The sequence below is a fragment of the Ranitomeya imitator genome, chromosome 9 (genome assembly GCF_032444005.1).
Source record: "Ranitomeya imitator isolate aRanImi1 chromosome 9, aRanImi1.pri, whole genome shotgun sequence".
Lineage (NCBI taxonomy): Eukaryota > Metazoa > Chordata > Amphibia > Anura > Dendrobatidae > Ranitomeya > Ranitomeya imitator.
Window position 1 is genome coordinate 101,576,717 of NC_091290.1, and position 26,301 is coordinate 101,603,017.

At 46.0% G+C, this 26,301-nt stretch overlaps 1 protein-coding gene across 1 annotated transcript in view; it reads right to left on the minus strand.

Annotated features, from left to right (window-relative positions):
* LOC138649726 (cytochrome P450 2J4-like) overlaps window positions 1-26,301 on the minus strand; it is a 137,111-nt gene that overhangs the window by 56,873 nt on the left and 53,937 nt on the right. The window contains exons 6-8 of the mRNA XM_069740369.1: window positions 26,102-26,246; window positions 25,829-26,016; window positions 25,503-25,644 (exon numbers count right to left, since the gene is read on the minus strand). Coding sequence (XP_069596470.1) covers window positions 25,503-25,644; window positions 25,829-26,016; window positions 26,102-26,246 — 475 coding nt within the window. The remainder of the gene's footprint in view (window positions 1-25,502; window positions 25,645-25,828; window positions 26,017-26,101; window positions 26,247-26,301) is intronic.

Consider the following 26,301-nt stretch of genomic DNA (forward strand, 5'->3'; position numbering starts at 1 on the left):
TGAAATCTGCCATTATGCTCTGATCTAGGTAATCCTCCTCTTTTGTGCTAGATGTAATTTGTTTGAATTAGAGGAGGTAGATAAAGGTTTTGCAGATAAATAACTTATTCTCCCATGATGTTATTTTGACCAGAGGAAGTAACTGCAATAACTATTGGTAGTATAATTTTGGGATTGTTCTTTGGTTTGTGTCAAAGTTGCATGGGTACAAAGTGCTGGTTACCTGATGTTGATATTGCCTAAAAATTCATCTCTTACGATAACGCTGGTTCTAGGAGTTGAAATCCTTCTTTTGCAAGCAATTAAGAATGCTGGGAGAAGAGTAGAGTCTTCTGCACTTAAGACTCTATGAGCCCATTCAGTTCTTTGGTTAACTGCGGGCATTGAAGTTGCAGTCATGAGGACTGGCTCCTGCAAGGAAATAAGCAACCTCAGAGGTACCACCCTTGTCCCTGCATGTGATATAGTGAAACGACTAAGAAGGAATGGGAGAAGTGTACCTACAATTGAGAAGGAGTACTGGAAGATAGATAAGAGCAGACTTGAGCTGTCTAGGATGTGGTTAGAAGTAGTTAAAGCATCTCTCAATGAGTGAAGGTAAATCTCAGAAAATGGACATAGAATTGTATATGTGATCTATGATAGTATGAAAGCGCAGACCCCTGTAGTCTCCGTACCTGAGGTAAAATGTCTGTCCTTTTTGACACCCCTGCCTTATGCAGGAATGATAGGGTGGGACTGCGACATTGGGCCAACAGAATCCTCCATGGGGTTAATTACTGTGTCCTGTAGGTCCCCACGACAAGGATGCCCAACATGCCTTTGCTTCCCATGAGGACCACGAGTCTTGTACACTTCCTATCTCTTGGGATAGAAAATAACATGCTGGTACATGATCCACCACAGGTATAGCCAATAGCATAACATTGGCCCTGGCCCCCCAGCGAGTACATCACTGTTGTTGCTCAGATCCCGGACCTCTAACATTTAGAATGCATCTCCAGGGTGTTGTGAGAGCAGTATTTATATTTATCCATCCTGACTTCATTTTAGTTTCTTTCTAAATGTATTTCTTTCCAAGATGGAGTCCATGATCAGATAAGGGGTCTCAGGAATGCCTTTGTGTAACGGATTTAGAAAAAACATAGGAAAGTGAGAGAAATGAAACTAAAGGTACCGTCACACTGAGCGACGCTGCAGCGATACCGACAACGATCCGGATCGCTGCAGCGTCGCTGTTTGGTCGCTGGACAGCTGTCACACAGACCGCTCTCCAGCGACCAAAGATGCCGGTAACCAGGGTAAACATCGGGTTACTAAGCGCAGGGCCGCGCTTAGTAACCCGATGTTTACCCTGGTTACCAGCGTTAAAGTAAAAAAAAAAAAAACACTTCATACTTACCTTCCGCTGTCTGTCCCTCGGCGCTCTGCTTCTCTGCCCTGTGTAAGCCCAGCGGCGGAAAGCAGAGCGGTGACGTCACCGCTGTGCTTTCCGGCTGCCGGCGCTGACACAGGATGCAGGAGGAGTGCAGAGAAGCAGAGCGCCGGGGACAGACAGCTGAAGGTAAGTATGTAGTGTTTGTTTTTTTAACGTTTACGCTGGTAACCAGGGTAAACATCGGGTTACTAAGCGCGGCCCTACGCTTATTAACCCGATGTTTACCCTGGTTACCAGTGAAGACATCGCTGGATCGGTGTCACACACGCCGATCCAGCGATGTCAGCGGGAAGTCCAGCGACGAAACAAAGTGCTGGACTTTCCTCAGCGACCAACGATCTCCCAGCAGGGGCCTGATCGTTGCTCGCTGTCACACAGAACGATTTCCTTAACGATATCGTTGCTACGTCACAAAAAGCAACGATATCGTTAACGATATCGTTCAGTGTGACGGTACCTTTATATGTTAACTAGATGGTGGCCCGATTCTAACACATCGGGTACTCTTGAATATGCATGTCCAGCCACGTACTATATTGCCCAGCTACGTAGTATATTGCCCAGCCACGTAGTATATTGCCCAGCGATGTAGTATATTGCCCAGCCACGTAGTATATTGCCCAGCCACGTAGTATATTGCCCAGCCATGTAGTATATTGCCCAGCCATGTAGTATATTGCCCAGCCATGTAGTATATTGCCCAGTCACGTAGTATATTGCCCAGCCACGTAGTATATTGCCCAGTTACGTAGTATATTGCCCAGTGACGTAGTATACAGCAGAGGCACGTAGTATATTGCACAGCGATGTAGTATACAGCACAGAGCCACGTAGTATATTGCCCAGCTACATAGTATAATGGCCAGTCACGTAGTATATTGCCCAGCTACGTAATATATTGCCCAGTCACGTATGTCACAGGTTAAAAAATAAAAAATAAACATATACTCACCTTCTGAGGGAGCCCTTGTAGTCATCTCGCCTGAGTGTGGTGCAGGGGTGGATTAAGGGTAGCCAGGGCCCTGGGCAATTCAGACACTGTGGGCCCCCCGGTCATGTGACGGGGTCATGTGATGGGGTCATGCGACGGGGTCATCATATACCTGAACCAGATTATTCCAGAAAAATAGTTGCTGTGTGAAACTATAACCTGTCAAACATCCATTGATCTAGTCAATTTACCATTCAGTTCAGTATATAGTATACAGTGTTTAGTGTCAGTGTATAGGTCACACTGACTCACTAGTGACGTCTCTAGGTGAAGTCCTTCATCTTTCATCCAACACAGACCGCCATCAGTTCATCTAGCCAGGACTCGTCTCTGCAGCAAATAACACAGTTATCTCGAGGTCCGCTTGCAGAACACATTACTTAATTTTTCCCAACTTCTACATTACACCACATGAAGAAAAAGAGGCAACATAGTGTCACTCTACACACTAACAGGTCCGCCCCCCATTTAAAACAGTATACTCAAAAAATAAAATAAATACATCACTTTAGTAATAATATCCCTTAATTAGCCCCTATGGTAATAATAATATCCCCCTTCCTGGCCCCGTGTATCTTATTCCTGGCTTCAGCCATATGTTCTCCCATCCTGCCCTCATGAGTATCCATCCTGCCCCATATGATCTCCCCATCCGGCCCCCTCAGTCTCCATCGTATCCATCCTGCCCCATGATCCTGCACGATCTGTCTCCAATCCTGCCCCATGTCTTTCATTCTGCCCAATGTCTCCAATCATTCCCTGTATCTACATTCTGCCCATGTCTCCAGTCCTGCCCTCAGTGTGTCCAGTATCTCTGCCCCCAGTGTCCATCATCTCTGCCCCCAATGTGTCCAGCATCTCTGCCCCAATGTGTCCAGCATCTCTACCCCCAATTGTGTCCAGCATCCTGCCCCAAATGTGTCCAGCATCCTGCCCCCAATGTGTCCAGCATCCTGCCCCCAGTGTGTCCAGCATCCTGCCCCCAAAGTGTCCAGCATCCTGCCCCCAGTGTGTCCAGCATCTATGCCCCAGTGTGTCCAGCATGTTGCCCCCAGTGTGTCCAGCATATTGCCCCCAGTGTGTCCAGCAATCTGCCCCAGTGTGTCCAGCATTGCCCCAGACAGTGTGTCCAGCAATCTGCCCCAGTGTCTCCAGCATTGCCCCCAGTGTGTCCGACTCTAGCAATCTGCCCCAGTATGTCCAGCATATTGCCCCAGTGTGTCCAGCAATCTGCCCCAGTGTCTGACTCCAGCATATTGCCCCCAGTGTGTCCAGCAATCTGCCCCAGTGTGTCCAGCATATTGCCCACAGACAGTATCCAGCATTCTGGCCAGCCCTGGCCCCCCGGATTGCCGTTCGCAAAAAAAAAACCCCAAAAAACGAGTTCTCCTCACCTGACCTGCGCTCCAGCGGCAAGCACCCTCCAGCAGCGCGCACTCGACAGCGACTGACAATGACATCAGACGCCGGCGACATGTGCGCTGCGCCTGCGGCCGACTTCAGCTGCCAGCCTCCTATAGGTGAAACTGCCACAGCGCCGGTTGGGCCCGGTGAGCAGATGAGACGGGGCCCGATGCGGGCCCCCTCTGCCCACCAGGCCCATACGCCAGTCAGGGCAGTAATGCCCTGATGGCGGCGGGCAATCTGAGTCAGTGGTTTGGGGGGCCCTGGGTTACCGCACCAGATTGACCCTATTATAATCCACCCCTGCTGCGGTGCACTCGGCAGCTTCCGGTCCCAGGGTTGGTAGCGCAGGACCTGTGATGACGTCACGGTCACATGACCATGATGTCATGGAAGGTCCTTCTCACGCAGGCGCGCAGGACCTGTGATGAGGTCACGGTCACATGACCGTGACATCATTGCAGGTCTTTGTCGCATACCATCCTTGCCACCGGAACCTGTCGCTTGCATGGAGTGGTTACTGGAGCGTCGCGAGGAGCGGGAAAGGTGGCGGAAGGTGAGTATATAATGATTTTTTATTTTTTTTATTATTTTTAACATTAGATCTTTTTACTATTAATGCTGCATAGGCAGCATCAATAGTAAATAATTGGTCACACAGGGTTAATAGCGGCGGTAACGGAATGAGTTACCTGCGGCATAACGCGGTCCGTTACCGCTGGCATTAACCCTGTGTGAGTGGTGACTGCGGGGAGTATGGAGCAGGCGCTGGGCACTGACTGCAGGGGAGTAGCGAGGGACTAATCGGACTGTGGCCGTAGCTGATTGGTCGCGGCAGCCATGACAGGCAGCTGGCGAGACCAATCAGCGACTTGGATTCCATGACAGACAGAGGCTGCGACCAATGAATATCCATGACAGAAAGAAGGACAGACAGAAGGACAGACAGAAAGACGGAAGTGACCCTTAGACAATTATATAGTAGATAGGACCCCTAGACCACAAGCTGGGTGTTAACAGTGTTAACTTAGCCAATTACAAGTATGTATGCTAATGCCAGCATATAATTAGAGATAAGATGAGACAGTTATATTGTTACAATGCATAAATGCTAATAACCTATAAAACTCCTGACCGAGGTGTGTAATAGAGAGATCTTCTTTGATTCATAATATATTAGAGTGGCCTTTTCATGCAAGTATTCGAATTATACAATTTAATTTGGAGCAGACACAACATTTCAGAATGTTTTTCTACAGTGAGAAAAGGGCGGATTCTAGAGATGTTCTTTAGGTGTAAGCGGCACGAGCGGGCAAGAGATTGTATATGGGAGGTGAAGGAGAGATCGGAGTCAAACATAACACCCAGATAGCGCGCCTGCTGCCGGGGTGTTATTATGATGCCACCCACGGAGAGGGAAGCGTCAGGTTTAGGGAGATTAGTAGATGGTGGGAGCAGAAGAAGTTCAGTTTTGGAGAGGTTGAGTTTCAGATAGAAAGCGGACATGATGTCGGAGACTGCAGACAGACAGTCAGTGGCGTTCTGTAGTACAGCGGGGGTAAGGCCAGGGGATGATGTGTATAGTTATATGTCGTCGACATAAAGATGGTACTGAAAGCCAAATCTACTGATGGTCTGGGGTACCCCGACAGTGAGAGGAAGAGGAAATGAAGTGGAGCCAGAGAACAGAACACTGAAGGAGCGGTCAGAAAGATAGGAGAACCAGGAGAGAGCAGTGTCCTTAATGCCAAGTGACTGGAGCCTAGAGAGTAAGCAAGGGTGGTCAACAGTGTCGAAAGCTGCAGAAAGATCGGGAAGAATGAGCAGAGAGTGGTCACCGTTACATTTTGCTGTCAGAAGGTCGTTGGTCACTTTGATGAGTGCAGTTTCTGTCGAGTGTAGGGGGCGGAAGCCGGACTGTGAAGGGTCTAGCAGGGAGTGAATGGAGAGGTAACAGGTAAGGCGGGAGTAGACTAGGCGCTCCAAGAGTTTAGAGATGAAAGGGAGGTTGGAGACAGGTCTGTAGTTGTTTGTGCAGGATGGGTCGAGGGTGGGTTTCTTTAGTAACGGAGTAATGATAGAGTGTTTGAAGGAGGACGGGAAAATGCCTGAGGAGAGTGAGAGATTAAAGATTGTAGTTAGGTGAGTAGTGACGACTGGAGAGAGAGACTGGAGGAGATGAGAGGGAATGGGGTCGGTAGAGCATGTAGTCGGACGAGAAGAAGAGAGGAGCCTGGAGATTTCTTCTTCTGTGATGGGATCAAATGCGGAGAGTGAGCCAGGGTAGATGCAGGGAGGGATGGGAGTCACTGAACTTGGTGATTGGGAGTGGATTTCCTGACGGATATTGTCTATTTTCTCTATAAAGTGGGAGGCCAGGTCATCAGCACAAATGCCTGAGATAGGGGCTTGAGCTTTTGGCCTGAGGAGGGAGTGAAAGGTGTCAAAAAGTTTCTTGGGGTTGTTGGATAGTGAGGAGATCAGAATGGTGAAGTAGGTGTGTTTAGCGATGTGAATGGCAGAGTTATAGGTTTTTAACATAAGTGAAGTGTATGAAGTCTTCTGGTGTGCGAGTTTTCCTCCATAAGCATTCAGCACTCCTAGAGCATCGTTGGAGAAATCGGGTTTGTGATGTGAGCTGTTGTGAATTCTGTGGCTGAGTTCACTTCTGTGGTCACAAGTGGTATTGCAGTCTCTGGGCTTCCTCCCTCAGGTGTTTTGGTGAGCTCGTTGGCTGCCTTGCTATTTAGCTCCACCTGAGTCTGTCTTCCTTGCTCCTTGTCAATGTTCCAGTGTTGGATCTGAGCTACTGCATCTTTCCTTGGGCCTGCTGCTCTGCTAGATAAGTGCTTCTAGTTTGTTTTCTGTTTTTTCTGTCCAGCTTGTTATTATCTTTTGCTGGAAGCTCTGAGAAGCAAAGGGGTGCACCGCCGTGCTGTTAGTTCGGCACGGTGGGTCTTTTTGCACCTTTGCGTGGTTTTCGTTTTAGGGTTTTTGTAGACTGCATAGTTCTCTTTGCTATCCTCGCTCTGTCTAGAATATCGGGCCTCACTTTGCTGAATCTATTTCATTCCTACGTTTGTCTTTTCATCTTGCTAACAGTCATTATATGTGGGGGCTGCCTATTCCTTTGGGGTATTTCTCTGAGGTAAGTCAGGCTTGTATTTCTATCTTCAGGCTAGTCAGCTCCTCAGGCAGTGCCGAGTTGCATAGGTAGTGGATAGGCGCAATCCACTGCTGCTTCCAGTTGTGTGAGGATAGATCAGGTACTGCAGTCTACAGAGATTCCACGTCTCAGAGCTCGTCCTATTGTTTTGGGTTATTGCCAGATCTCTGTATGTGCGCTGATTACTGCACGCTGTGTTGCCTGATTGCCAGCCATAACAGTACAAGGAGCCATTCAATGATTTCCAATAGAGGGAAAAAAGAAATCCTGACATCATTTTTTTTTCTTAGCTCTGTCTTCAGTCTTTTTTTTCCCCTAGACATTAGAGTGCTTCAGGACACAGCTGTGGACATGGATATTCAGGCTCTGTGCTCCTCAATGGATAATCTCGTTGTAAATGTACAAAAGATTCAAGATACTATTGATCAGAAATCGATGCTAGAACCAAGAATTCCGATTCCTGATTTGTTTTTTGGTGACAGAACTAAGTTCCTGAGCTTCAGAAATAATTGTAAGCTATTTTTGGCCTTGAAACCTCATTCTTCTGGTAATCCTATTCAACAGGTTTTGATTATTATTTCTTTTTTGCGCGGCGACCCACAGGACTGGGCGTTTTCTCTTGCACCAGGAGATTCTGCATTGAGTAATGTTGATGCATTTTTCCAGGCGCTGGGATTGCTTTACGATGAGCCTAATTCAGTGGATCAAGCTGAGAAAAATCTGCTGGCTTAATGCCAGGGTCAGGATGATGTAGAAGTATATTGTCAGAAATTTAGAAAATGGTCAGTACTCACTCTGTGGAATGAATCTGCACTAGCGGCTTTGTTCAGAAAGGGTCTCTCTGAAGCTCTTAAGGATGTAATGGTGGGATTTCCTATGCCTGCTGGTTTGAATGAGTCTATGTCCTTGGCCATTCAGATCGGTCGTCGCTTGCGCGAGCGTAAATCTGTGCACCATCTGGCGGTATTGTCTGAGAGTAAACCTGAGCCTATGCAGTGCGACAGGACTATGACTAAAGTAGAACGGCACGAACACAGACGTCTGAACAGACTGTGTTTCTATTGTGGTGATTCTACTCATGCTATTTCTAATTGTCCTAAACGCACTAGGCGGTTCGATAGCTCTGCCGTTATTGGTACTGTACAGTCCAAATTCCTTTTGTCCATTACCTTAATGTGCTCTTTGTCATCATATTCTGTCATGGCGTTTGTGGATTCAGGCGCTGCCCTGAATCTGATGGATTTGGATTATGCTAAACGTTGTGGATTTTTCTTGGAGCCTTTGCGGTGTCCTATTCCGTTGAGAGGAATTGATGCTACACCTCTGGCCAAGAATAAGCCTCAGTACTGGGCCCAGCTGACCATGTGCATGGCTCCTGCACATCAGGAAGTTATTCGCTTTTTGGTACTGCATAATTTGCATGATGTGGTCGTGTTGGGGTTGCCATGGCTACAAACCCATAATCCAGTATTGGATTGGAACTCTATGTCGGTAACCAGCTGGGGTTGTCAGGGAGTACATGGTGATGTTCCATTTTTGTTTATTTCGTCATCCATTCCTTCTGACATCCCAGAGTTCTTGTCGGACTTTCAGGATGTATTTGAAGAGTCCAAGTCTGATGCCCTTCCTCCGCATAGGAATTGTGATTGTGCTATCGATTTGATTCCTGGTAGTAAATTCCCTAAGGGTCGTTTATTTAATTTGTCCGTACCTGAACACACCGCTATGCGCAGTTATGTGAAGGAGTCCCTGGAGAAGGGACATCTTCGCCCATCGTCGTCACCATTGGGAGCAGGGTTCTTTTTTGTAGCCAAGAAGGATGGTTCGCTAAGACCGTGTATTGATTACCGCCTTCTTAATAAGATCACTGTTAAGTTTCAGTATCCCTTGCCATTGATTTCTGACTTGTTTGCTCGGATTAAGGGGGCTAGTTGGTTTACTAAGATTGATCTTCGTGGTGCGTATAATCTGGTGAGAATCAGGCAGGGAGATGAATGGAAAACGGCATTTAATACGCCCGAGGGTCATTTTGAGTATCTGGTGATGCCGTTCGGACTTGCCAATGCTCCATCTGTTTTTCAGTCTTTTATGCATGACATTTTCCGTGAGTATCTGGATAAATTCTTGATTGTTTACTTGGATGACATTTTGATCTTCTCAGATGATTGGGAGTCTCATGTGAAGCAAGTCAGAATGGTTTTCCAGGTACTGCGTGCTAGTTCCTTGTTCGTGAAGGGATCAAAGTGTCTCTTCGGTGTGCAGAAAGTTTCATTTTTGGGGTTCATCTTTTCCCCTTCTACTATCGAGATGGATCCGGTTAAGGTTCAGGCCATCCAGGATTGGACTCAGCCGACATCTCTAAAAAGTTTGCAGAAATTCCTGGGCTTTGCTAATTTTTATCGTCGCTTCATCTGTAATTTTTCTAGCATTGCCAGACCATTGACCGATTTGACCAAGAAGGGTGCTGATTTGGTTAATTGGTCTTCTGCTGCCGTGGAAGCTTTTCAGGAGTTGAAGCGTCGTTTTTGCTGTGCCCCTGTGTTGTGTCAACCTGATGTTTCTCTTCCGTTCCAGGTCGAGGTTGATGCTTCTGAGATTGGTGCAGGGGCGGTTTTGTCACAGAGAGGTTCTGGTTGCTCAGTGTTCAAACCATGTGCTTTCTTTTCCAGGAAATTTTCTGCTGCTGAGCGTAATTATGATGTGGGCAACCGAGAGTTGCTGGCCATGAAGTGGGCATTCGAGGAGTGGCGTCATTGGCTTGAGGGTGCTAAGCATCGCGTGGTGGTTTTGACTGATCATGAGAACCTTACTTATCTTGAGTCTGCCAAGCGCTTGAATCCTAGACAGGCCCGTTGGTCGTTGTTTTTTGCTCGTTTTGATTTTGTGATTTCATACCTTCCGGGCTCTAAAAATGTGAAGGCGGATGCTCTGTCTAGGAGTTTTGTGCCCGACTCTCCGGGGTTATCTGAGCCGGCGAGTATCCTCAAGGAAGGAGTCATTGTGTCTGCCATCTCCCCTGATTTGCGGAGAGTGTTGCAGAAATTTCAGGCTAATAAACCTGATCGTTGTCCGGCCGAGAAACTGTTCGTCCCTGATAGGTGGACTAGTAAAGTTATCTCTGAACTTCATTGTTCGGTGCTGGCCGGTCATCCAGGAATCTTTGGTACCAGGGAGTTGGTTGCTAGATCCTTCTGGTGGCCATCTCTGTCACGGGATGTGCGTGCTTTTGTGCAGTCCTGTGGAATTTGTGCTAGGGCTAAGCCCTGCTGTTCACGTGCCAGTGGGTTGCTTTTGCCCTTGCCGGTCCCGAAGAGGCCTTGGACACATATTTCGATGGATTTCATTTCTGACCTTCCCGTTTCTCAAAAGATGTCTGTCATTTGGGTGGTCTGTGATCGCTTTTCTAAAATGGTCCATCTGGTGCCCTTGGTTAAATTGCCTTCCTCCTCTGATTTGGTGCCTTTGTTCTTCCAGCATGTGGTTCGTTTACATGGCATTCCTGAGAATATTGTTTCTGACAGAGGTTCCCAGTTTGTCTCGAGGTTCTGGCGAGCCTTTTGTGGTAGGATGGGCATTGACCTATCTTTTTCCTCGGCCTTCCATCCTCAGACTAATGGCCAGACCGAACGAACCAATCAGACCTTGGAAACATATCTGAGATGTTTTGTTTCCGCTGACCAGGATGATTGGGTGTCATTTTTGCCGTTGGCTGAGTTCGCCCTTAATAATCGGGCCAGCTCGGCTACCTTGGTCTCTCCATTTTTCTGCAATTCTGGGTTCCATCCTCGTTTCTCTTCAGGACAGGTTGAGTCTTCGGACTGTCCTGGTGTGGATAATGTGGTGGACAGGTTGCAGCAGATCTGGACTCAGGTAGTGGACAATTTGACCTTGTCCCAGGAGAAGGCTCAGCTTTTCGCTAATCGCAGACGCCGTGTGGGACCCCGACTTCGTGTTGGGGATCTGGTTTGGTTATCTTCTCGTCATATACCTATGAAGGTTTCCTCTCCTAAATTTAAACCTCGTTTTATTGGTCCGTATAGGATTTCTGAGATTCTCAATCCGGTGTCTTTTCGTCTGACCCTCCCAGACTCCTTTTCCATACATAATGTATTCCATAGGTCGTTGTTGAGGAGATACGTGGCACCTATGGTTCCATCTGTGGAGCCTCCTGCCCCTGTTTTGGTGGAGGGGGAATTGGAGTATATTGTGGAGAAGATTTTGGATTCTCGTGTCTCTAGACGGAAACTCCAGTATCTGGTCAAATGGAAGGGTTATGCTCAGGAAGATAATTCCTGGGTTTTTGCCTCTGATGTCCATGCCCCAGATCTTGTTCGTGCCTTTCATGTGGCTCATCCTGGTCGGCCTGGGGGTTCTGGTGAGGGTTCGGTGACCCCTCCTCAAGGGGGGGGTACTGTTGTGAATTCTGTGGCTGAGTTCACTTCTGTGGTCACAAGTGGTATTGCAGTCTCTGGGCTTCCTCCCTCAGGTGTTTTGGTGAGCTCGTTGGCTGCCTTGCTATTTAGCTCCACCTGAGTCTGTCTTCCTTGCTCCTTGTCAATGTTCCAGTGTTGGATCTGAGCTACTGCATCTTTCCTTGGGCCTGCTGCTCTGCTAGATAAGTGCTTCTAGTTTGTTTTCTGTTTTTTCTGTCCAGCTTGTTATTATCTTTTGCTGGAAGCTCTGAGAAGCAAAGGGGTGCACCGCCGTGCTGTTAGTTCGGCACGGTGGGTCTTTTTGCCCCTTTGCGTGGTTTTCGTTTTAGGGTTTTTTGTAGACTGCATAGTTCTCTTTGCTATCCTCGCTCTGTCTAGAATATCGGGCCTCACTTTGCTGAATCTATTTCATTCCTACGTTTGTCTTTTCATCTTGCTAACAGTCATTATATGTGGGGGCTGCCTATTCCTTTGGGGTATTTCTCTGAGGTAAGTCAGGCTTGTATTTCTATCTTCAGGCTAGTCAGCTCCTCAGGCAGTGCCGAGTTGCATAGGTAGTGGATAGGCGCAATCCACTGCTGCTTCCAGTTGTGTGAGGATAGATCAGGTACTGCAGTCTACAGAGATTCCACGTCTCAGAGCTCGTCCTATTGTTTTGGGTTATTGCCAGATCTCTGTATGTGCGCTGATTACTGCACGCTGTGTTGCCTGATTGCCAGCCATAACAGTGAGCCAGGGCTGTTTTGCTCTGTGTTTGGAGGTTCTGAGGGTGAGGGGAGCTACTTGGACTAGGGTGCTTCTAAGAGTGTCATTGTGGTGATGTACCGCCAGATCAGGACAGGAAAAAGAGGAGATTGGGGACAGTGATGAGTGTAAGGAGTCTGAAAGTGTATGAGGGTTAATGGCTTGTAGATTTCTGACTGAATGGTAGGTCGGAGGGTGCTGGGGTGAGCGAGGATTTGAGAGCATGAAGGAGAGAATGTTGTGGTCAGAGAGGGGAAGCAGTGAGTTATTTAGGTAGGAAATTAAACACAGCCGGACAAAGACCAGGTCGAGGGTGTTGCCGTCCTTGTGTGTCTCAGAGCTTGAGAGCTGTGAGAGGCCGAGCGAAGTGGTTAGTAATAGAAGCTGGGATGCAGATGTAGAAGTGGGGATGTTTATGGGGATGTTGAAGTCTCCCAGGATAAGGGTTGGGAGTTCTGAGGACATGAAGTGCGGCAGCCAGGCAGAAAAATGGTCCAGGAAGTGGGTGGGTGAGCCTGGGGGCCGGTATATGACTGCTACTCTGAGGGAGAGGGGACGGAAGAGCCTGATGGTGTGGACCTCAAAAGAAGGGAATGAGAGTGATGGAGTTGGTGGGATGACCTGGAAGATGCATTGTGGGGAGAGGAGTATGCCGACTCCACCACCAGGTCTGATTGTGAGTCTCGGGGAATGGGAGAATTGTAGGCCACCATGGGAAATGGCAGCAGGGGAGCCCGTGTCAGAATCCTGGATCCAGGTTTCTGTGAGGGCCAATAGATTTAGAGAGTTGTTCAGAAAGTAGTTATGCAGGAAAGGAAGCTTGTTACATACAGACCGTGGATTCCAAAGGGCACAATTAAAAGAAGGAGATGAGGGAGTGCAAGTAATATTAATAAGGTTAGAATGGTTTTGATGTGAGGTAGGGTAGGGGTTGAGGTTGGTGGATGGTGGACCGATGTTGGGGGGGATGTCATCTGAAATCAGTAGGAGTAGGAAGATAAAAAGCAAGAAGTTTTTGGAATTGTAAGAAGTTTTTTTGTGCAGTGTGTTTTGGCAAGATGGACTGAGGTTTTTCAGGAAGGTGAGAAGTGCATGGGAGCTGTACATGGGAGAGGGAAGGAGAGAGGAGCTGATGTATATGAGTCGTAATGGAGGGGGATTGGGCTGTGGATGTGGATTGCAAGGGCACATAGGAGGATAGGAATATAGCACATGGATAGAAGGGAGAGCAGAGTGTGGGTTACCTGACTCCTGCCCTGACTAACTGCCATGGAATAACTGCTATAACTTGATGCTTAGCTAATGCGATGCTTTGCTGAATGCGTGCGACCCCACACATGCATGCACCCTTAAGAATGAATCTAAATGTATAGGCCCCCAGTGCAGGGAGAGGACAGTGGGATTATGGGAGCTGGTTAGTTATAAATTAGGGACAGCTGCTCAACACATCCTGGTGTGGATAGATGATCAAAGATGCAGTCCTGATAACATCTCTATACTAACACCTCTTCTTTGATAAGCATCTACAGAGACCCCCCTGGAGCTACAACAGTGAGTACTGAAAACCATGTAACTGATGCTGAATTCTAGCACAGGAGTTGTATGACATGAAATTACCATTCAGGGTGCTTGCTGACACACAGAAAATCATTGCAAAATACAGAGACGTTCAGGATCCAGGGAAAGCTGGGGATATTCACTGCATACCATTCAGGGTGCTTGCTGACACACAGAAAATCATTGCAAAATACAGAGACATTCAGGATCCAGGGAGAGCTGGGGATATTCACTGCATACCATTCAGGGTGCTTTCTGACACACAGAAAATCATTGCAAAATACAGAGACATTCAGAATCCAGGGAGAGCTGGGGATATTCATTGCATACCTGTGTGAAGAGAGTAGAGGAGATGGATATTAGTTCTTTGCCATGGAATAACTGCTATAACTTGATGCTTAGCTAATGCGAAGCTTTGCTGAATGCGTGCGACCCCACACATGCGTGCACCCCTAAGGGTAGTTATATCGCCCTCGCTGCAGTGTGCCCAATTGCCAGTACATAGCAGGCAGCCTTTCTGGTGACTAATTACCCTAGGTGCAGTACCTTAACTGACCTGAGGGTAAAGGGGTGCCAGAGAGCTGCAAGTTCCAAACTGGAACTGGGAAGTGGGATATAGATAAATCCCCTTCAGAAGGAACCAGGGGCAACCAAAACAACCCCGGTTCGTGACAAATTGGTGTGAGTGGTGGGGATGATAAAGGCATCTTCCCCGTGAACCGTGACAGATCTGATAGGTTCCATGACATATTGGTGGCAGCACGGTGGGATTCCTGACAATGTCAAAAAAAGAGTTAATTAGGACCCCGTGCAGCCAGAAAGGAAAGAGGGAGAAGTAACCATCAAGCTAGAAATAGAGACTTGAGGAAAAAAGGGGTGGAACCAGCTTGACACACAGGACGAATTAAAAATATCACAAAATCTTTATTGAAAATCCTTTAAAAATGAAAGTAATGAAAAAATGGGCATCTCAGACAACAAAGCAATAAAGAGGGGGGGGGTGCAAAAAAGATATCAATCCATACGTGTTTGGAGCTACATGGCTCTTGAACACTGGATAGAGTGGTGTACAAATTTGGATTTAAATATACTCCCACACAATCAAGGAAAAAACAAAAACACATGGCACATGTGTGAGACTGCACAGAGAGAAGAAAAAAAGGGTTTGCATAAATGCATACAAAGAATGTGTAATTAAAAACAATAAGAAATAAAATAAAACATAACAAAACATCGAAGAACAATAATAAAGAAAGAAAAAATTGTACAAATTACAAGAAAAGCTGAGATGTCAATACTAGGGTTGAGCGAAACAGGTCGGCCACTTTCAGAAGTCGCCGACTTTTGGCAAAGTCGGGTTTCATGAAACCCGACCCGACCACTGTGTGGGGTCGGCCATGAAGTCGGCGATCTTCTGAATGTGGTATCGGAATTCCGATCCCGAGTTCCGATATGTTTGCAATATCGGAAATCGGTATCGGAATCCATATTTAATGTAAAATAAAGAATTAAAATAAAAAATATCGCTATACTTACCCTCTGATGCGCCCTGGTACTAACCGGGAACCTTCCTTCCTCCGAATCAGCGTTTCCAGGACCTTGCGGTGACGTCGCGGTGACGTCGCGGCTTGTGATTGGTCGCGCGGCCGCCCATGTGACCGCTCGCGCGACCAATCACAAGCCACGACGTCACCGCGACGTCACGCAAGGTCCTGCAAGCGCTGATTCTTAGGAAGGAAGGCTGCCGGAAAGAAGCAGGGCGCGTCCGAGGGTGAGTATATACCTAATAGGAATATACTCACCCTCGGACGCGCCCTGCTTCTCACAATTTTCTGTGCTCGGGTTAAATTCCACATTGGATTATGACGGTCAGATAAACGTTGTCTGATATTTTCAGATTCAATGCTAAAACCCTCAGTGGTACTACAATTTCTTTTGGCTCTGATAAATTCGCCTACAGGAATTGCCTTAGTAACATGAGAAGGATGGAAACTCCATGCACCTAAATTGTATTACCATTTGAGGGCTTCCTGTGTGTTTGACTAATGACAGTACATCCATCTACATCAGTCAGTTCCAAGTCCAAGAATATCATTTTTTGATGATGATAATTGCAAGTGAACTGCAAATTCAATTGGTTGTTATTCAAATAGGAAACAAAGTCTGCAATTTTGGACGTTTCATCACCCCAAACAATAATCATATCATCTATACTGTATATCTGGCATCTAGTTTTATAAGAGAAAAAATAAGCCAGCTCACCCATGATGCATAAACCAATCTTCGGGAGCACGGACCCGCTGTGTCCAGGCGTGTAAAGTCAAAAAGAGAAGAAATGTCCAGCTTCACCGAATCCGTAAAAAAGAATTTTCTTTATTCACAAACTTTAAACATGGAGGATACAGACTTCAGCATGAACCATCTAGGTAGGAATCTCAACGCGTTTCTGGAGACTAAGCTCCCTTGTCATGATTAAGGGAGCTTAGTCTCCAGAAACGCGTTGAGATTCCTACCTATATGGTTCATGCTGAAGTCTGTATCCTCCATGTTTAAAGTTTGTGAATAAAGAAAATTCTTTTTTACGGATTCGGTGAAGCTGGACATTCCTTCTCTTTTTGTCTAGTTTTATAGACAAAGAAAAGGGGTTGCATATAGAATATATGAAGCACTCTTCCCACCATGCCATGGTCAAGTTGGCCACAGATGGTGAGAGTTTGGCCCCCATCGCCACTCCACTAATTTTCTGGAAAAACTTTCCATTAAACATAATCTAATTATGCTGAAGAAAAAAGAAAAGCACAGATATTATATATTCTTTGAGTTCAGGGCTATAAAAGCTATATTTATCCAGATGATGCTGAATGGCCAAAACAGCTGTGTGTTGGGGTATACAGGTGTAAAGTGAGGAAATGTCACATGCAACCCAGGTATATGTGTGGAACAATTTAAATTCATGAAACATGCATAACACATCTCTTGAATCTTGCAAAAAAAAGGGTATTCGGTATGCTAAGGGTTGTAGTGCACTATCTAACCACGCACACAAGTGCTCATTAAATAAGCCATTTTGCATAGTTTGGTCACAGAAGAAATTTGAGAGAGTAGATTATGTGACAACCCAGGATCCTGGTTGTCACAGTGGCATTGCTTTCCTCACAGGAAGAGTGATGTGACACTTGGAAGGGATGGAAGATCTTCTTTATCAGGTACACACAAACATGCAACATGTTCACACTCCAAGCCAGAAGTGGGAGCTCTGATCCAGCTTGTGGGTGGCCCCCCTATATATATTCTGGTCCGGAGGGAAAGTTCAGTTACTCTGCCAGAGACAGGAACTGGAGCCAGTCTGAGAGATAGTTCCTGTCAGAGAGACAGAGGAGTAGGAAACAGAGGGGCCATGCAGCAATGAGAAGTGCTGCAGCTCCTAGAAAAAGAGGAGAAAGCCAAACAATTTCTAGACAGCGTGTTGGAGAAGTGAAGTGCAGGAGAGTGAGAACTGGGGAGGACAGCTGCGATTGAGCTACCTCCCTACAGAGTGCAGACACTGGTAGCCAGAATACTGAGGTTGTGATGGACTCCAAGACTTACAGGAGAAACTGGCAGGACAGCTAGACTACACGTAACCTGTCCGCCCTAACACCTGGAGACACAGTGGCGCATAGAGCCCGGGCCGTGATAGAGACCCTGTAAAAAGGCTCGAGCCACCTGTCATACGAGTTAGTGTCCCACCTTTAAGGAGGACAGAGAGAACAGTGAGGACCTTGATAGAAGCCACAAGCAGCAAGGGACTACACCACAGCGCTAGTAGGGAGGCTTCTAAGTCCACCTGGTAAAGGGGACTCTGAACTCGCTTCCAAGCCGACCGGACCCTGCCTGTACCTGTGATCTGGTGCCCCAGACTGTGGCTGCCTGAATCTTCAGTAAACCAGGTAAAGAGACTGCAAACCTGTGTCCTCCGCTTCTTTCTACACTACCCACCATCTCCATCTACACACCGGGAGCCCTAGGGACCCAGCTTCACCTGTGGGAAGTTATACCATCTTAGCTGCTATAACATCACCCCATTGGACCCTTTTAAGCAGCATCGATCACCTCTGACCGAGAACCAGAGGTGGCGTTACAAACACAAACTTTATTCAAACCCCTTTAAGGACATTCCCTTTTACTTGGGTGCACATTGCCATGGATTGGGTCGCCCCACCATGACATCCCCTTTAAGTACTGGACCAGGTACCGAGTACCCCACGGCCCTGGTGGGCATTCCAATTATGTGGGGAATTCAACTTTTATCTACACAGAACATGAGGTACATGCATCAGCTTCTTAATACAGCATAACAAGAAGTCTAAAGGACTTTTTACCAGAAAGGAAGTGAAACCAAAGTACAAGCATATGCATTGCATTCAACTAAGCATATAACAGTAACAACATCACCATCTACTGTCAGAAAAGTGTAACCTCCTCCTACACACAAATAAGTCTGTATCTGTTGCATATCTGCCAGCAGGATGTGGGGGATAGGACAATGATGGGATGTGGAAGAGAGGATAATCATGATGTGGGGGAGAGGACAATGATGGCATGTGGGGGAGAGGACAATGATTAGAGATGGAGAGAGGCCAATGATAAGATGTGATGGAGAGGGCATTGATGGAATATGATAGAGGAGAATAATGGAGGTGGAGTAGAGGAAAATGATGGGATGTTGGGGGTAGAAAAATGAAGGTGATGGGGAAAAGACAATGATCAGAAGTGTGGGTAATAACAATAATGAGATGTGAGGGAGAGGACAATGATGGGGGTGGGGAAGAATACAATGATGAGATGTGGGGAAGAGGACAATGATGGAGGCGGGGGTAGAACAAAGAGGGTAGTGAGAGAGAGGACAATGATGAGATGTGATGGCGAGGATAATGATGGATGTGAGGGACAGGACAATGATGGAGGTGAGGGAGAATACTATGATGGGATATGGGGAGAAAACAATGAGGGGTGGGGAGAAGACAATGAGGGATGTGGGGGAGCGGACAATGAGGAGGTGTAGGAAATGACAGTGAGCGGGATGTGGAATTGGGATGGGAGTAAGGGTGATTTATAAAGGACTTATGAACAGGGGAGGGGAGGAGGACACTAGTTATGGATGTAAAATGAATTGGGTGATGGAGAGGGTGCCAAGTCCCTGATAGCGTCTTACCCCATCTCACAATTCATTATGACACTTTCAGGGACATAAAATTTATAGGGGAGTGGGAGAGGAGGCAATAAGGTGAATAGGACACTATATAATGAATTGAAAGGTGGGAGAAGACAATATCAGGGACTTCTTATCAATTGGGAGGTGGCAGAGAATGTTAAGCACCTGATGTCTTCTCCCACGCTCAAGTTCGTTATGATGCTACAAAGTACTTATAATGAATGGGGGGCACAGGACAGGGACTATGTGCACATGTGCAGGATTTGCAGGAGAAATTTCTGCTGCATATCCTAACGTTTTGACAGGAAGAACGCTGAATAACATTCATTTTTTTTCACATTTTCGACATGAAAAAAAGCAACATGTGCATGAGACTTCAGAGATCTCATTCACTTTTCCGTACTGTAAAACCTTGCACATTTAACATAACAAAAATCTAGAATTTGCACAAAGTTAATTGGAGAGAAGTACAGAGACTGAATAATTTATATTACTGGGTGGCAGTGTTCTGGCACCCTCAACTTTGCGTTTAAGAAATGCAAATTGGCAGACAGCTAAACTCTTTCCTATCGATGCATTGAGGTAGATGCAGGGGGGCCTTTACAACTTTTAATGATAGGATGAGTGTAAAACTACAAGAAAAATGGAAGTACTCAGTACAAGGCATACAACATATCTAAAGTACATAGCATTATGTATGGTACTGGACACACAGCGTAACTATGTAAGGAGGTGGAACACAAGAAGAGTCCAGGGGCGGTTACCTTCTCTGCTCCGTGCCTGGAACCATTGAGCTGTGCTACAGGTTCCCCGGGGGGCAGACTAAAAGACGGGGACAAGAAGGAAGCCGGGCAGAGAGCTGGAAAGGCATGCGTGCAAGTGTCAGAGCAGCGTGTGCAGCGGTCAGGGCAGGACGCAGCTGCGCTCCGGGGAGGAGAGAGGGCTCCCGGTCAGAGGACAAATGCAGGGAGATTGCCCAGAAAGACTGCATCTTGTGAGTACATGAAAGCAGACTCTGCTGTGACTGGAGAGGGGCACCTTGACACCCGTGCAGAGAGTGGCCCGTGCAGAGACTGTGACCCCTGGTACCCACAGTATCAGTGCAGAGCCCCTGATTCCTGTTAAGAGACTTAATAATAGACTGAGCATCATTCTACAAGGATAGGCTGTGCTGTAAGAGCTAAAGACTCAGAGCCTGTGCATATCGCATTAACTCCCGAAACCCCACACAGTGGGCTCCTAGAGAATACACAGCTCACGGATAACAGAGGGACGACAAGTGCCGCTGTTTCTTGGTGCCGACGTTGGAGAAGACGACCCTTCAAGCAAGTCCTCATCAGACTGATAAGTGTTCTTTTTCTCAAGAAATCCTGGTTAATTCTGTTACATTGTTTGACTCCCATATTTTGCACCATTATCTTTTCAGTTTATATTCTACTGTTCTCTCCTTGCGAGGAGAATATTGTCCCTGTTAATAAATCCCCCTCAACAGTTGGTCTGTCTGTTCCGCGGGGACATAGTCTACCCTGCACTCTATTTCAACTACACAACATGGCGAATAGTGAAAATAGCTATAATAGCTACATAATACAATATGGTGAGCTCTAACAAGGGGGAAATTATAACTCACCGACTGTGCTATGTGGAGGTAAACAACCAGATTGGCTGAAAATAGGGGAGAGATGATCAGTATGTCAGCATCTATGAGGCCAAGATGGCTGCTGGAGAAGAAGGGGGCAAGGCTAATGCACAAGCGAAGCCTCCTCCCTACTGACAGTACAGAACTGCGGGTGAATCCTGTATGCAACAAGGAATGATGACTTACCAGTGGACCCGTGGCGGCAATTATTAGGATCAAACTCTGCCAAGGGTAGGTATGACGATGATGACTAATCATCCTGATTCTCAGAAACAAAACTGATAAATACCCAAGCTAATGTTTTAGCATTCGGAAGAGTCAGTAAAGGAAAAATATATACCATTTTGTCAAACCTAGCCACCATCATTAAAATCACCATTTTACCTGGTTGAAGATCGGTAATAGAATCCAGAGATACATGTTCTTAAAATACTCACCCAGCTCCCTCGCTGGCTGGCACTGCTTCGTGTCCTGGCCGCAACTTCTACTGTATGAGCGGTCACGTGGGGCAGCTCATTTACAGTGATGAATATGCGGCTCCACCCCTATGGGAGGTGGAGCCGCATATTCATGACTGTAATCAGTCATGGATTAGGTCTGGAAGATCTGATGTGTCCTTTGGCAAGACTTTCCATGATATACTACTTCATAGCCTGTCTTTAGGGGCCCAGAAAATTGAATAACCTGGTCTTGGGTAGTTTTGCTCCAGGGAGCAAGTTAACGGGACAGTCATAAGCCTGGTGAGGAGGCAGGTCCTAGCATCCCTTTTCAGATAACACATTCTCAAAACCAGAAAGAAAAGAGGGTAGGGTATTGGTGGAAACCGTTGAAAGATGGGCATTTAGGCTACTTTCACACTTGAGTTTTTAGCAATCCGTCACAATCCGTCGTTTTGGGCAAAAAATGGATCCTGCAAATGTGCCCGCAGGATGCCTTTTTTGCCCATAGACTTGAATTAGCGACAGATCGCGATGGATGGCCACACGCCGCGTCCATCGTGCAACGGATCGTCGTGTTTTGGCAGACCGTCATCACGAAAAAACGTTCAATGTAACATTTTTTTGTACGTCGCGTCCGCCATTTTGTACCGCACATGCACGGCCGTAACTCCGCTGCCTCCTCCCTGGACTTCATAATGGGCAGTGGATGTATTGAAAAACTGCATCCTCTGCCCACATCGTGCACAAATTTCACAACGTGCGTCGGTACGTCGGCCCGATGCTTAGTGACGGACCAGTACCGACGCAAGTGTGAAAGTAGCCTAGGACAGTTATTGCTACATAAATCACTCATTTTAACCATTTTCCTAGACTGCCAATCTACGACAGGGTTATGCGTAACTAACTGCATTAGACCCAGTACAATAGGAGTAGGAATATCTTCAAGCAAACAGCAAGAAATGCATTATTTATGAAGGATGCCAATGGGAAGACCCAAATTATGCACCAACTGTGTGAAACACACCTGACCAAGAGGTGCAAAATCAATAGAAAATAAGGGAATTGGTTTTGTCAGAACACTACAATCTAAGCCATGAGTCTGGGTAAACCGCACATTCATCATGTTGGCCCCCACCCCACTACCCAAAAGAATAGAAACTCTTTCAGTTTTTGCACCAACAACAATCTGTGTTGGTAAGACAAACAGAGAGGTGCTCATGGAGGAAATGTTCACGCCCAGGTTGTACTTCTCTGCCCAATCTGAGCGTCAGAAGATTTCTGCTGGTTTATTTAGTTTAAGAGCATACGCCAATGAACTGACCCCTCTGATCAGAAAAGAAACAATCCCCCGTTCTTCAGCAGACTGCAGGAGGTTCGGACTGAACTGAGTTCCTCCTCAACTGCATAGGTTCATCAGGACATATGGAGGACCTCTCCCCCTAAGGAGTACAGTTGGGGGAGGGGTTATTACGGGTCTGTCTCTGAGGGGTTTGTCAATCTGGATGAATAAGGCCAAAGAAGCCTCCAAGGACTCAGGAGTTTCGTACAGGACCAATGTGCCCTTTCGCCTTTCTGACAGGCCCAAACAAATCTGGCTTCTGAAGGCCGGATCACTCCATCTGACGTCAGTGGCCCATCTCTGGAACAAAACTCCTCTGCTGGCTGATCCCACTGAGACAGAGAAAAGGGGCCATATACTGTCACTTAATCTAGGTGAGCCTTAAGGTACCGTCACACATAACAATTTCGTTATCGATATCGTTGCTTTTTGTGACGTAGCAACGATATCGTTAACAAAATCGTTATGCGTGACAGCGACCAACGATCAGGCCCCTGCTGGGAGATTGTTGGTCGCTGGGGAATGATCAGGACCTTTTTTTGGTCGCTGATCACCCGCTGTCATCGCTGAATCGGCGTGTGTGACGCCGATCCAGCGATGTGTTCACTGGTATCCAGGGTAAATATCGGGTTACTAAGCGCAGGGCCACGCTCAGTAACCCGATATTTACCCTGGTTACCATTGTAAAAGTTAAAAAAAAAAAAACAGTACATACTCACATTCCGATGTCTGTCACGTCCCCCGGCGTCAGCTTCCCGCACTGACGTCACCGCTCTGCTTTACGGCCGGCGCTTACACAGTGCAGGGAAGCTGACGCCGGGGGACGTGACAGACATCGGAATGTGAGTATGTACTGTTTTTTTTTTTACTTTTACAATGGCAACCAGGGTAAATATAGGGTTACTAAGCGCGGCCCTGCACTTAGTAACCCGATGTTTACCCTGGTTACCCGGGGACTTCGGCATCGTTGAAGACAGTTTCAACGATGCCAAAGTTGTTCCCCGGATCGTTGGTCGCTGGAGAGAGCTGTCTGTGTGACAGCTCCCCAGCGACCACACAACGACTTACCAACGATCATGGCCAGGTCGTATCGCTGGTCGTGATCGTTGGTAAATCGATGTCGGTACCTTTAGACTATCCCTAACCTCAAGGTTACTCCAGAAGGTGGAGATAACCTGGGTCTTCTACCTCTCTGTGCTCCTACAAAATTCTAAGCTGCTCCCACCCTTCTCCCAGAGAGAACGGGGCAGTGTTGAAAGGGTCAACACAGGCTGGACACAAAGGAGGAAACCAAGCACAATGAAATGGCAGATAAACAGGATAAAATACAGAGGGGAAATGGGTGCACAGTAATGAAGCAGAAAAGCAACACAAAAAAAATTCAAAAAAGGGAGGATAGAGGTACAGAATTCACAAGGAACCGCGTGCAACAATCTCATAACAACTAACAGCGACTCTTCAGACACCTTCTCCACTGAAGCAGGAACAGAATGAAGATTCTATTACTCACATGGAGAGAAGCCAGGCACAGGTTTATATAATGTGAGGGTGATATGTCCCCTCTCCGGAGATGTCTTCATGGGTTTTACAATTTTTCTCCAAGACACTCTTTAAGAGCTATGTTCACGTTGCATTGGGTTTTCCATCTGAAGCCTTGAAATATAGGATTCAGGCCATTGACTTCAATGAAGCAGATAGTCACTTCATGCTCCGGCGGGCTGACCTCATTTTCAGCAGTGTTCACCTTTTAAGGTGGGCACAAAGCGCAATTGTGCATGCATAAAGCAGGTGGATACTAACAAAACAAAGGCCAGACAGAGCACAAAGTGATTCTATCTGCCTCATTAAATTCAACGGACCCATTGGGGATTATATCTGAATCTTATTTTTTCAGGGAGTCAGATGAAACCCATGTGTTGCAAAAACTGAAGAGAACCAGTCCTAAGGGGGTGGTCCTCTCAGAGAAGATGATCAGCATGCACAATATATGGTGGGACTCACAATCTGACACACAAATTTTAGTTACAATAAGGCTGTGATCTATTTGGGGTAATTTTATTGTAAATTACTATTTACTAGTTGTGCAAAAGTCCAGTGTAGTTCCAAGATTTCTAAATCCTTGTAGTTGTTTGTCCTGAGGACAAATGAGCCATGAGCCATGAACTCACCTCATCATGATAGATGAGCCATGAACTCACCTGTTACAACACTTGCAATGACCTCCTTGACTACACAGGTCTAAAAAAATGTTTTTCAGGTGCCAAGGTTTTGTGAATGGATTTAGGGTATTGTGAAGGTGCTGAATTAAAAAATCCCATTACTTTTCTTTTGCTAAATTGGTTCTAGTTTTTGTGATAATTTATCCATAATAATAATGTATTCCCCCCCAATGCGACTTGTGTGGGATTAACAAATACAATAGCTTTTGGTCTTTTGATGTGTCTTTTGATTCTTTAACCATATCTTAGGTAAATAAATATCCTATATGATTATTTTGTATTTCAATTTGTAGGCTTACAATGCTATAAAAGTGCCCTTTTGATGTCAGAATTCTACTGTATTTAATTAACCATTAAACATCTCAGAAACTAGAGCAAATCTGGCAATTCCAAAGTCATATTCTTAATCAGCACCATAAACGTAACATAAAACCATTTAGACATCATTAGCACCAAAATCACTGTATACCAGTGTTATTGATTGCCTTATTACGTGGATGGCAGGTTCAAAGGGAACCCGTCAAAAGTGGCCAGTTTTTATCCTAAATTATGCCTGTTGCTCTCCTAAGTATTCTTGTTTTGCTTTATTTAAATCCGCCAAAAATGGTTTGAAAGATATGGGCCTTCTTATCTGGTGCTACTTTTTATGTTCTGTACAGAGGGTTGTGACTTACAGGATTCCTTGGAGGCACATCTTTAGGCAGTTCTGCATTGTTACTCTGTGAGACCATAAAATTTAGCACTAAATTAAAAAGCCTATATCTCTGGCACCGTATGAAGGACTGAAAAAAACAAAACCAAAAAACTCAGGAGAATAGCAGGAATAAATTAAGAGCAAGACCTTGACACATCTCATCTGCATTTAAAAAAATAACGAACCTATTTTTGGGGACATTGCACATGAATCAATCTTTGATCTATTTTTTACCCTGTGTTACCTGCAGAAAATGGTAAAAAGGAGTCAACTTTCTTCAGCTCTCCATCCTCGTTCAGAAAGTTCTCTGGATGAAACTCATGTGGATACTTCCATTGACCCTCATCATAATGAAGTGAGGACAGATCTGTGATTATTGTGATTCCCTCGATAGATAAAAGAATGATAAGCTATTGGATAAGTAGTGTATCAGAAGGAGTAGTAGTTGTCAAGGGAATAAAGAGCAAGATACAGTACATTTCTTAAATTTCGTCACTATCGTCAAATGGGCGACTCCAAAAATCTATTCAGCAATTCTTTTCTAATAATTGAAGCAATCATTGTACTTACCTTTGGGATAGTATAGCCATTTAATTGTACATCTTTTGTAGAAGAGTGAGCAACACCCAGTGGTACCACGGAAGCAAAGCGTTGTACTTCTTGCAGCACAGCCTGTGTGTACGGCATATTAACCCTGTCCTCGTAATCAAGATGGTCTCTTGTTCCTCGAATCTTGTCGATTTCTTCCCTACACTTCTCTAGCATAAAATTATTGAAATCATGAAAAGTATAGAGAAATAATGAGAACACAAAAAAGAATAAGAAACAATAGCAAACTTTTACCTTGAATATCTGGATATAGCATCATGTAAAAGAGACACCACTCCAAGCTGGCAGATGTGGTCTCTGTGCCGGCCACAAAAAGATCTCCCACACAGGTAAACAGATTTTCATCATCAAATGTAGATTTGTTATCATCTTTCTGCTCCTACGGCAACACAAATCAGGAGGTTACAAACATTTAGTCCTTTCTTATGAAACCT